The sequence below is a fragment of the Berghia stephanieae genome, chromosome 3 (assembly GCF_034508935.2).
Source record: "Berghia stephanieae isolate SIO BIC M18660-M18661 chromosome 3, UCSD_Bste_1.3, whole genome shotgun sequence".
NCBI lineage: Eukaryota > Metazoa > Mollusca > Gastropoda > Nudibranchia > Aeolidiidae > Berghia > Berghia stephanieae.
This window is the reverse complement of record NC_088362.1, coordinates 53418020-53430519: the sequence shown is the minus strand read 5'-3', so window position 1 is coordinate 53430519 and position 12500 is coordinate 53418020. Positions and strand designations below refer to the sequence as shown.

The following is a 12500-nucleotide window of genomic DNA, read 5'->3' as shown; positions in this document are numbered from 1 at the left end:
TGGGACTAATTGATCCTGGATATAGATGGTAATCCAAGAGTCGGTTATACAACAAACTTATTTTGTTTTAAATCCTTTGTCCTCACTGGAAACCAATCAAGGGCAATCAGCAGATCATTGGAGCTACTGTCGAATTTGTTTTCTCAATATCTATTCTTGCTGCACAGTTTTGAATTCTTTGAACTTTTAAAAATAATTTGCGTCAATGTAGGCCGCATAATGAGAATCACAGTGGAAAGTCTAACCTAGAAATAATGAAAAACGCTACAAGTGGCTTGATTGATGGAGTCGTCCAATAATAAAGATTAATGTGAAAAATCTTTCTGAACCTCATCAAACTTTTTCATTGTGATCAATCTATAAATCCATGGTCAATGTTCAGAGAAAAAGAACTGTTTCTCTTTCTGCCGAATTTGTTATTAATAAGTTGTTATCAGCGATAGTGATGGAACTAGGCTGAAGAATTTCATTTTCGTAAAGTTGAAGACCACGAGCATACATGTGACAATGATGTCATGCTTTCTTATGGTAAGAATCAAAGGCATGGTATACAATGTCAAGGACAGAATCCTGAGCGACACAAAAGTTAAGGGGGAAATTTTGAGAGATTTTGTTGACTGATACAGATTGGACCCGCGAGTAAAATAAATATTTAGCCTGTGAAGAACGGTGCCTTTGATACCCAAACTATTTGACAGTCGATCAAGCAGAATATTTCAATTACCACATGCCATACGACTTTCATTGTTATGGTTTGTCATATGAATATGCTGATTGAAATGGTTCGACAAGATTATTCTGTTGTAAATATCCGTTGATGTGCAGTAAAAGTGCACACGTTTTTCTAGTATATTTTAAAGCAACGGAAGATTCGACGCATGCTGGTAATTGTTCAAAATTGCTGGATCTAAATTGCATTTTTTCAAGAGAGGAGTGAAATGGACAATACCCGTTTCATGAAAATGATTAATGATATCAGTGATGACAAGAGCAACACTGTCAATATATCTATGAATCATATATTCTCTCCCCCCCCCCTCTCTCTCTCTCTCTCTCTCTCTCTCTCTGTGTGTGTGTGTGTGTGTGTGTGTGTGTGTTAATCTTACTCTATTTGTCTTTTCCTGCTGAAGCGAAATGGATTAAATTGTCAATTAATTATAGCACTTTACTCGTAGGACTGAATGTTGAAAATATCCTTGACTCTCTTCATAAAAAAATGTCTTGCCGAAGAACCGACGCCAGTCGTCAAAATCGATACAGCGCTCCATCTTGACGCAATAAACTATAGGCTGTTCTAAAACGGTACATTGATTATAGGCCTTAAAGGTGACTTCGAATGAGATATCCTACTCTAGATCTACGAAAGCGTTAGGTAGAAAGATTTAATAGAAAATCTAACGACAGAAGATGTTCAGTAAAAGCAAGGGAGAGTGATAAGGATGAAAATAGATAAAAACTGTCAATATCTTGACATTAATCAGCATGATAATGGTCATAGTGTTGGTGATGGTGGTGGTGGCGGTGGTGGTGGTGGTGGTGGTGGTGGTGAGGTGGTGGGATGAAAAGTAAATGAATGAATGAATGAATGAATGAGTAAAATATAATGAGAGAAGAGTGATAAAGAGAGAGAGAGAGAGAAGAGAGAGAGAGAGAGAGAGAGAAAGAGAGAGAGAGAGAGAGGGGGGGGGGAGAGAGAGAGAGGTGGAGATAAAGATAAGTAGAGAGATAAACAGATAGATAGATAGATGGATAGAAAGATAGATAGATAGTAGACAGATAGCTAGCTAGCTAGATAGATAGATTGGTAGTAAATAGACAATTGACTATATATATATATATATATATATATATATATATATAATATATATATATATATATATATATATATATATATATATATATATATATATATATATATATATATATAAGAGAGAGAGAGAGAGAGAGAGAGATAAATAAATATATATTAGGTAGGTAGGCAAGTAGGTAGGTAAATATATAGAGAGAAAAAAGATAAATAATAAGACAGGGGATAGAGGGACGTACAGAGAGAGAGAGAGAGAGAGAGAGAGAGAGAGAGAGAGAGAGTAGAAAGAAATAAGAAAGGAAGAGAGAGAGAGAGAGAGAGACGAGAAAGAATTAAGAAAGAAAGAGAGAGAGAGAGAGAGAGAGAGAGAGAGAGAGAGAGAGAGAGAGAGAGAATGAGTGAGTGGGTGAGTGACTGAGTGACTGAGTGAGACAAAAATAACATATCTCTATTTGACAATGTGTGAGCAAGTACCCACAGGGATTTGAATGGCACTGATGAAATGGTAAGGCATATGTCGCAAGCCATCCTACCAGAGTTCCAATTACAATAAATTACTAGCGACACAAGAAGAGGCTTATGGATATTTAAGATGGTTGGGCAGGAGAGTTGAGTCAGGTCGAGTGATATTAATGGCAATTTTTCTATTTACGACCATAATGCCATAGCAATAGACAAGCCAATTTTTGCCAATCAGACAATGTAATGAGACATTCCATGTCGTGCAAATTACATTCCACATCAAGTGGGTATATAATGTAATACAATACGCCACCCACTGTCTCAAATCGGTATTTTATTCGACCCCTTCCCATAAATAGAAACGGGTAATGATATCAAATTTACAATTATAATTTGTGACGTCAGATTATCAAGCGTTCACTTTCACTAAAATTAGAAGTTGAATTATATTTAAAGAATTATTATTTAAGTATTTTTGTAAATACCTTCTTTTCAAAGATAATGAAATTAGAACCGATTGAGGGATAGAATAAAAAAATATTCTTGTGTTTTGGAATTCGAACTTTGTTCCCAACGCGCACTCGTATGCAAGTGCAACAGTTGGAACACGTCTGGAATTTCAAAAAGCAAGAGTGTAAAATTCGTATAATGTTAGGATGAAGCAGATGCCGAAAAGTGAATTTAAAGTTTAACTGATCAAAATATGACAATCTGGGTTCGGTTTGTGCACTTTGTAAAATTATATTCATTCTCTTCAGTAAAACAAATAAACTTCCCCCAAGTTTTATATTTTTGACTATTAACTATTTCCAGAATTTATATCTCTATGACATAATAAAGTTTTAAGACAGTGAGTGATATTATATTTCCTTTATTTTACCCTAAATGGTCGTTATATCGTGAGCAAACATCATTATACTTTAAACATGAATGCCTACCTCTCATCACCTAAACCGAATTAGTAAATAACATGCAATCAATGTGGCACATAAATCATATTGTAAAAACAAGGATCAAAACCATCATCAGAAAGCTTTGAATTTCTCTGATTCAATCTGAGTCACAATGTTAGCTATGGATAGAAGAGATCTTTTATTTATTTCCAAATGCTTCATATTTTTGCTTGCCGAAGTTAAAATTCTTTCTCACATCTTGTTATGCAGCCTCACGTTGGTTACAATACTTGCCAAATAACAAATTGTGTTTATTTTGTTTGAATCGAATATTTGTATGGCAAGTTTACAGACATGTGAATCAATTTCAGACTCTCCTTAATTTAAGATATTTGGCATTGTTCTTCATAATTCAAAATAATTCTTAAAATAATTTTTAAATCAAAATATGACCCTCTGCATGAAGTGACCCTAACCAATATGCCTGACCCTATTCCATTCTCATCCATTGTCTTAACTTAAACCCATCAGTCCCTAGTGATTGACAGCGTCTTTGTCAAATTAAATAATATGTAGCACGGCATCATTTAATCCTATTAATATATGTATAGTAAAATTGATATCGAATTAATTGATAATATCTGAGTTAAAACACGAGTGCTGTGGGCCTTTAAAAAAAATTAATAAAATAAAATGAAAATTAAATTTAGATTTATGGCGTATTCTGTGAGTGAAACTATTCGTAAGCTTTGAAAAAGTTCTATCTTAATGTGTTTTTTTTTTGGTTTTTTTATGGACTGACTATTCCTAATTAGTTTTACATCTCAGGAGATGTATCCAAATTTCATTGAAGTAGTGGTGACATAAAAGGCGAATGAAAATCATCATTAAGTCTCAGCTTCAAGAGTCTTAACGTGCATTCAGACGTGCAAGCCACCTGAGCACCCTATTCTTCCACGATGAATTGATAGACGGTCGATAGAAACTTGTCACGATCGTCTTGAAGAGGACATCCCTGACCTCCTCCACCATAATGGCTAGACTTCCTGGGTATTACTGTCTCCCCTGTGATAGGATGAGGGGAAGAGGATCGGTGTTATGACCGCGGGGCATTGTAAAATACATGCAACCCCCCTGTGCATATGCAACAAGATATTTTATACCTACACTTAAGTTGACATTCCAAACGAATAATGTAATGTTTGCTCAATCATTAAAATAGAAAATCTAACGCTTCCCATTTATTTCTGCGACGATAATAAAAACGCAATAAAAGCGATAAACCCGAGGCTTTATGTATGGAAATGATTGAATTAAGCAAATAATTTAGGCACAGCTTTGCGTTAATCAAATAAATGTATGTATTTCTTCAAAAATCTTATGATGTAAATAAGCATATCTTTATAACGAGATACATTTCATATTACCTGCTCATTGTCCACGATTCACATTAGAATTCCATTCATCATGCCATTCCATTTTTACAACTTCCCTTTATTCATCCCATAGATTAAATTTGTCTCTCGGGTCTATTCCAAAGGAAGACTGGAATAACCCGGACGTCGGCCGCAGTGCAGCGCCGAAATTGAGCTAGGGCGAGGTGACTTGCTCAAGGCCGCACAGCGCAGCGGCAGGTGATCGAACTTGGTACCTTTCGGGTACGAAGCAAAAACTGCTCACACAGAGATGTAAAAATTTATCTAACTCCAGAAAACCAAAAATAAAGATGAATAATATACCTAGACTTGCACTTTGTCTCATTTCACGAGGACCAAAGATCTATTCTAAGAACACGTAAAATTTGACAGGAAACCTAACAAGTCTTCAGAGTGCTAATCTAACGGTCATTAAGGACACATCAACCCGGAGAAGAAAGTAAACCACAGTGAAATGGAAAGTAAAATGAGAATATTTGGAAAATTGAAAAGACAAATCATGATTTTTGCATATTACGTTAAACTCATCTCAACATAAAACTTAGCCGTGTTTTAAAATGACCGCGATCTTGGCCACTGTATTCGGTATAGATGAAACCAATGTCAACAATGTTGATGAAATCAGCTTGTCGCATATTCGGGCATAGGCTGTCCATGCTGTGTCATTGATTGATAGTGATTAATCTCCCAGAAGGGACGTAGTGATGATATGTTGAATGAATGAATGAATGAATGAATGGCTGAGTACAACCTTATTTGTGGTGTTTGGATAGTTGTAACTAATAATTGCTTTATCATATCAAACTGTACATCACTCTAGCCATTTAGAATATATCATGTTAAGATGATGATGATGATGATGATGATGATGATGATGATGATGATGAGAATGTTGATGATGATGATGATGATGATGATGATGATGATGATGATGATATCATTATTATTATCATCATTATCATTTTTATTATTACCATCATTATCACCATCATCATCATCATCATCATCATCACCATCATCATCACCATGATCGTCTTTATATCATTATTGTTATTAACATCATCCACACACACACACACACATATATATATATAATTATATAAATAATAATATATATAATAATATATAATATATATTATATATATATATATATATATATTTGATATAATATATATATATATATATATGAGAAGATTGCCTCTGAACTGTCTTTGAGTTGAAATGCGGCCAGTCTAGACGATGATCACAACTTCATGTTTCATGACCCAGGTGAACAACTGAGGTCATCGCAACTGAATTCAACTTATTGCCATGAATGTCACCAATCAGCAAGCAATCGCATGTAGGATTTGATGGTTGTTGGTCACAATTTGACACTTTTAAAAGGATTGGAGATTATAGAAGTCAAGGCTATTGGGTTACAAAGTTTTAGAGTCATGAAATTGTTAAGGGCGCATAATCTCTATGATTGTGCCGTCCTAACGTTTTGAAGAATGGAAACAATATCTTACTGGTATAATTGGTGGCATTTACTTCGAAAATAGTAACTGACTAGTCCCATGGTTTAAACTGAAGGGAAAGCTAAAAGTAAAGGGAAGTTATCTATTTACTTGTGATAAGTGGACATTTGATATTTGACAAACTATGATATAACGATTGTTAATACTATTGGCGAGTAGATTATTTTCAATTATTTGCCATTTAAGTGATGTTTTTTTATCTTGTTTTTCCTTATACAATTATATATATATATATATATATATATATATATATATATATATATATATATATATATATATATATGTATGTATATTCTGCGAGATTGAAAGTGAACGACCTTGGGTGTAGTATGATGTTTGATTTATCACATTTTCATGTCAATTATGAATATTTTGCGTTAACTGTAACTTATTAATAATGACAGTTGATTTTGGATAAAAACATGAAAGGAATTATTCTTCGTGACGGATTCAATCCAAAATGTTAGTGTAGAGAAAACCAGATTTTTGTCAAGACTTTAACATCAGGGGAAATGTTCACAAGTGTAAGGTGATTGAATCTTTTCTAAGCAGTAATAATGAGCAAAGCTAATTTACACGTAATTGATGGCATGGATGTGTGTATTGTTAAGTACACATTGTGCTTGATAACGGCTTGAGATTATCATCACTGTTATTAAGAAGACTTTCGTGTAGGTTTGAGAATGTTTACATTGCAACAAGAACACAATAAGCTGGGTTATCAACTCGTCAATAAGCCATAACGCGTTTATTGGGGAGTTGATAATGGATATGAATGTGATTCACATATTATTATTATTATGAGTGAGTTGTCACGCAATAGACACCATTGTCATGGTTAAGATTGGGCCTGGTTGTAGATACTCAAAATATTATTATTGTTCTGCAAAAGTGTCCAATATTAATGTCTTGTAGATCCGCACTAGATTTGATAACAATATTCTTTCTCAAGACGTCTCAAAATAGTAATATTGTTCTGTAAAAGGGTCCAATATTAATGTAGATCTTCACTGGATTTGATAACAATATTATTTTTCAAGACGTCGCCAAACTCTCTCATTATGGATTAGTAAAACTTCATACAAGACTCGGATTATATCACCTCTCTACTTTGTCACGAAATGTGAGAAATTTTGAATGTAAAATGGATCAATAACGATTCATTCCTCTTTCAAAAACTTGGCTTAGGAAGTGAAAATTTCTGAACATCATGAAAATAAAAGACGGTAGTCGCGAAGATTGATGCACGAAAACAACCATAACAAACGTATTTTGAAATTATGAAATATAATAAATGGCGACATACCTTACACAATGAGGACAAGTCAGGTTTCTAGTATGAAGTAAGTAATATATTATGTATTATATTTCAAAACAACTTCCCTGTATATGTTTTATTGTTTACATTGATTGCATAACGATATGCATTGACTCAAAGCTAGGCGTTGAAGTTGCGCTATCATTGTTATCTTAATTGTTTGCCTTGGTCGTGATGAATTTATAGTGAGTGGGTATTGACATATGATGTAGGTCATTGTTTATCGATGTTACTATCCGAAGCATCGTAACCTTGGACCTCAGATATGTGCGTATTATTACAATACCTTGCGATTTGATTCATATTGATGCTATGCGATTAGGTAAAATACTCACAACACCCGCCAGCCTTATATAACGTACCACCCACAAAACTGTGAGTATCCTTAAACGTTTATAATCTAATTGACATAATCTAGTGATAACTGATCATTAAAATGGCAGTCTAAAAACAATAACAAGGAACTGAGTGACGTCAATTTTGTTCCATCTATACCGTTGCTCTTTTTCCTTTTTTTTTAACCTCAGGAGTGAGAGAAATCCAACATTTGTGGTCACTTTGCCAGTTTATTTTCGTTTTCTTCTTATATATACATACATAAACATAGACATATGGATATTGACTTTAAAGTTATTGGAAAAAATTAATTAATTTTAAAAGAATTTTTTTAGAAGATATAATATAATTTAAAACATATATTTGAATAGATAAATATGAAAAAAAAGTTATCAATAAAACATAAAATGAATATATTATTGCATATAAAATGCATAAACAAGTAAATACAAGCTAAAATAACTATATAATTTAATTAATTAATTAATTCTCATTCTTCAAAAAAAAAACTTGATTTAATATGATTTAATAACCCTGGTACACTCATAGACAGGGGAGTTCAGACAGTAATCAACACTCTTGATGGAAACACCAAATGGAAAAAGAAAGCATATCAACTTGTACTTATTTTTACAACAGAACTAACATATGATCAGAAAAAAAGTGGTCCTTCGGAGCCTTTAGGCCCCTGAATACGACGCTAGTCTTTTGAAAAATACTTTCCACCTGATCTACCAGAACCGGCTACCCAATTACTGCTTGGAGGACAGGGTGGTAGGGAAGGGTCAGAAAAAAAATTCTCGGCTTGATCAGGAATCGATTGCTCAATGGTACCACACTCTTTTCCAACTGGCTCAGATCGTGCCACAGATATGCAATGTCTTACCCAGGACGGTACGTATCGTGAGACATGGTAGGGGAAAGTTTGTCCAAAAATAGTATTCATTCATTTGACTTTTTATCATATCATCTTATCACATGTATACTTTTGTATTAATCGTACAACTAACGAGATGTGGAATAAAATCTTTATGGTCGATAACAAAGTATTAAGTACGTTACAAGTTACCTTTAACATAAGGATAATGATTAAATATTTTATATAGTACATACACACACACACACGCACGCACACACACACACACACACACACACACATATATATATATATATATATATTGCAACGCAAGAGCGATAACATTCTTGAGCAGTGGATATAATTATGTGCAGTTTTTATGGGATTAATAAAGATGACGTCACTAAAAGTTTTGGACTTTTCTGTTTTATTCTTTTTTAAATCGGTTTTCATATTTGACTGCCACTGAACTCTATTTAAGACTATAAACATTAAACGTTAGACACAGTTTGGTATATTGTTTTACGATTGATTTGGTAGGCAGGACTGGTGCGTGAGCATTTTACTTAACCACATATCATCAACAAATTTCCACGAGAATACAATACAGTAAAACATGCAATAATGGAAAAGTTAGAACTTGAAATCTTGTCATCGTCCTCGCTATTTCTGTGTATTATAATCCTAAAGAAAAGTTACCAACCTCCGGAGATTGCTTATTTCCTCTCTCAATTGTCTGTTATCTTCCAGGATGGATGACACGCCAGCACAACATAAAGATGTCCCACACGTCCTAAGATTATGGTTTTCACACTGTGGAGGCAAAGGGGTTTCCAGAATAGGGAGAAAGTGTCGAAAAAGAGTCTCTCTCTCTCTCTCTCTCTCTCTCTCTCTCTCTCTCTCTCTCTCTCTCTCTCTCTCTCTCTCTCTCTCTCTCTCTCTCTCGCACGCGTTCTCTCTTTCTCGCTCTTTTTCTTTTCTCTCCCCCCCCCCCTTCTCGCTCTAATTCTATTTTTCTTTCTCTCTCTCTCTCTCTCTCTCTCTCTCTCTCTCTCTCTCTCTCTCTCTCTCTCTCTCTCTCTCTCTCTCTATATATATATATATATATATATATATATATATATATATATATCTATCTCTCAATAATCTATCTATCTATCTATCTATCTATCTTTGCATTTTGCTCTCTATTTGTCTCTATCTTCATATTATCATTTCTTCATACCCAACATCTTTCAATTTATTATCATCCTTTCTTCATCAATAACAACCTGCCTATGTATATACATACATCCAGCGTCTCTCTCTCTCTCTCTCTCTCTCTCTCTCTCTCTCTCTCTCTCTCTCTCTCTCTCTCTCTCTCTCTCTCTCTCTCTCTTACTGTCCAATCTATATATCTATCTAAGCATTTTGCTCTCTATTTGTCTATCTCCATATAATTATTTATTTATACCCAGCGTCTTTAAATTTTTGATCGGTCTTACTTCATCAATAACACCCTGCCTATGTATAAGCATACATCCAGCGTCTCTCTCTCTCTCTCTCTCTCTCTCTCTCTCTCTCTCTCTCTCTCTCTCTCTCTTTCTTTCTTTCTTTCTCTCTCTTTCTTTCTCTCTCTGTGTCTCTCTCTCTTTCTCTCTCGCTCTCTCTCTCTCTCTCTCTCTCTCTCTCTCTCTCTCTCTCTCTCTCTCTCTCTCTCTCTCTCTCTCTCATCTTGTCACCCGAGATATTGATCTCCCCCTCTACCCTAGGTAGCAATTTCCTACCCACCCAATCAATGGGAGTCAATCATTGTGACGGGGAATGTCATCCGTTCTTTATTGGCATGACAGACTAAAACCTGTCTTATCACAATCATATAATATAGAAGTTGATTGTAGAATATGCAATACCGGGTCATCGATTCTATACTGGGGTCAGATAAATCCATTGCACTTTACATATAGGATTTTATTACCGATTAATGCATAGATCTACGACCTTTAAAAACAACAATGTGGTCTAGTGGAATGATACTAGGCTTTCAGATGAAGGCCCAGAGTTCGAATCCCGCTTAGAGCGACGCATAGTTGAGTTCTTGGAAAAGGCTCTTTTTTCACATTCTCTCACCGTCCTCTGGTATAAAATGAGTACACGGCCGTTAACAGAGTTGTCTATGTTGGAAAAAAAATTGTAATATAGCCTAACAGGCGTCATGTCCTGTCCTACATGTTAAGTGTTACTGTTGACTAAGGACAAATTGTTAAGCGTTTTGAGCATGTTTAGTGGATATTGCTCTATATAAATGCTCAGGTTGTTGTTGTTGTTGTGTTGTAGGGTCCACTGATTCCAACTTTCGTGTGTGTATTATACTTTCATTAAATGTAAATCAAAATGTAAACAATTATGCAACGCATTTCTACGGATTCATTATGCTCACGTGCTTCATTTAACCTTACAGCAGGCCATAGGTAATCAAATTTCCATTTGAACAAGGTCCTTTTCTCATTTTGGTCCGTCTGTATGGAACACCAATCCACAGAGTTCCGGGAATCCAAATCATTGCCTGTGTTCAAGAAATCCTTAAAAACATTCCTTTTCGTTTTTGTCATGTACTTTCTATATGGTTTTGTGTTGATGTAAAGCGCCACGAGCCTCGTGGTTGAGCATACCGTACGCTCTATAAGAGTCTATCATTATTATTATTATTATTATTATTATTATTATATATTATTATTATTATTATTATTATTATCATTATTATTATTATTATTATTATTATTATTATTATTATTATTATTATTATTATTATTATTCATATTATTATTATTATTATTATTATATTATATATTATTATATTATTATTATATTATTATTATTATTATTAGTTTATATTAGTATTAGTATTATATTATATTATTATTATTATTATTATTATTATTATTATTATTATTATTATTATTATTATTATTATTATTATTATTATTATTATTATTATATCATATTATTATTATTATTATTATTAGTATTAGTATTATTATTATTATTATTATTATTATTATTATTATTACCATTCCATGCAGTACATTTTGCCTTATTAGGCGTCCTGTTTTCTCCCGAAACTGGAAGAAAATATTCAAATGGAAATACAAATTTGTTCAAGAAGACATACACTCTAAAATTTATTTTAATGACTCCTTTTTTAACATTTTTTTAAAAACAAAGCATACAATTTTACCTTCATTGCACAATTTCCACATGTGTCTGAATGCCGCTTCCCATGTGTATTGTATAAATCATGGTAAGACGAATGTGGAGTCACGTTTGTTTCCTGGTTTTCCTGGTTCCTCCTCCAGTCCATGGGTTCATAGGGAGATTTCTTGGAAAGCATAACTTTGAGTACTTGTTTATATTTGTTATTTTCACCTGCAATGTTCAATACAAATTAAAGATAAATACATACACGGACAAATTAAAACAAATTTGATTTATAAAAAAAATATCGTTGATTAATTTCATGGATACAATATTCTGGAGGCGCAATACTTTTTTTTATTAATTCATTTTTACAGAATGGGTGTATTTACTCTATATCTTATAAAATCCAGAAAATGATTGGATCTTGTATTACAACGAAGTAAAATCTAACTCATAGAAGCTCAATTATTAAAATAAATACACATCATGTTCAGTTTTTGTCATGGAATGCCATGAATATAGCATGTCAGATAAGAAAAACGGTTAACTTACTTTTCAACTTTTTCAGCAAATTCACAAGCCATCTCAGTCTGGAAAAAAAATAAATGAAGTGAGTTCTATAATCATAAAACCTTTCAAAACAATCGGAAAGTCGTCATGTACTTAATTTAAATGTTTTTTCTTTTTTGTTGTTT

General features: G+C 33.4%; 1 protein-coding gene across 9 annotated transcripts in view; it reads right to left on the bottom strand.

Moving 5' to 3' along the window:
* The window catches only part of LOC144968002 (uncharacterized), a 156929-nt gene that overhangs the window by 120615 nt on the left and 23814 nt on the right, over positions 1–12500 (bottom strand). For all 9 annotated transcript variants that reach the window (XR_013644492.1, XR_013644494.1, XR_013644493.1 and 6 more), the window contains exons 14-16: positions 12358–12395; positions 11846–12033; positions 9332–9441 (exon numbers count right to left, since the gene is read on the bottom strand). Coding sequence is in view for 4 of the 9 variants with exons in the window: in XM_078905922.1 (XP_078762048.1) it covers positions 9332–9441; positions 11846–12033; positions 12358–12395 (336 nt within the window). In the remaining 5 variants the exon portion in view is untranslated. The remainder of the gene's footprint in view (positions 1–9331; positions 9442–11845; positions 12034–12357; positions 12396–12500) is intronic.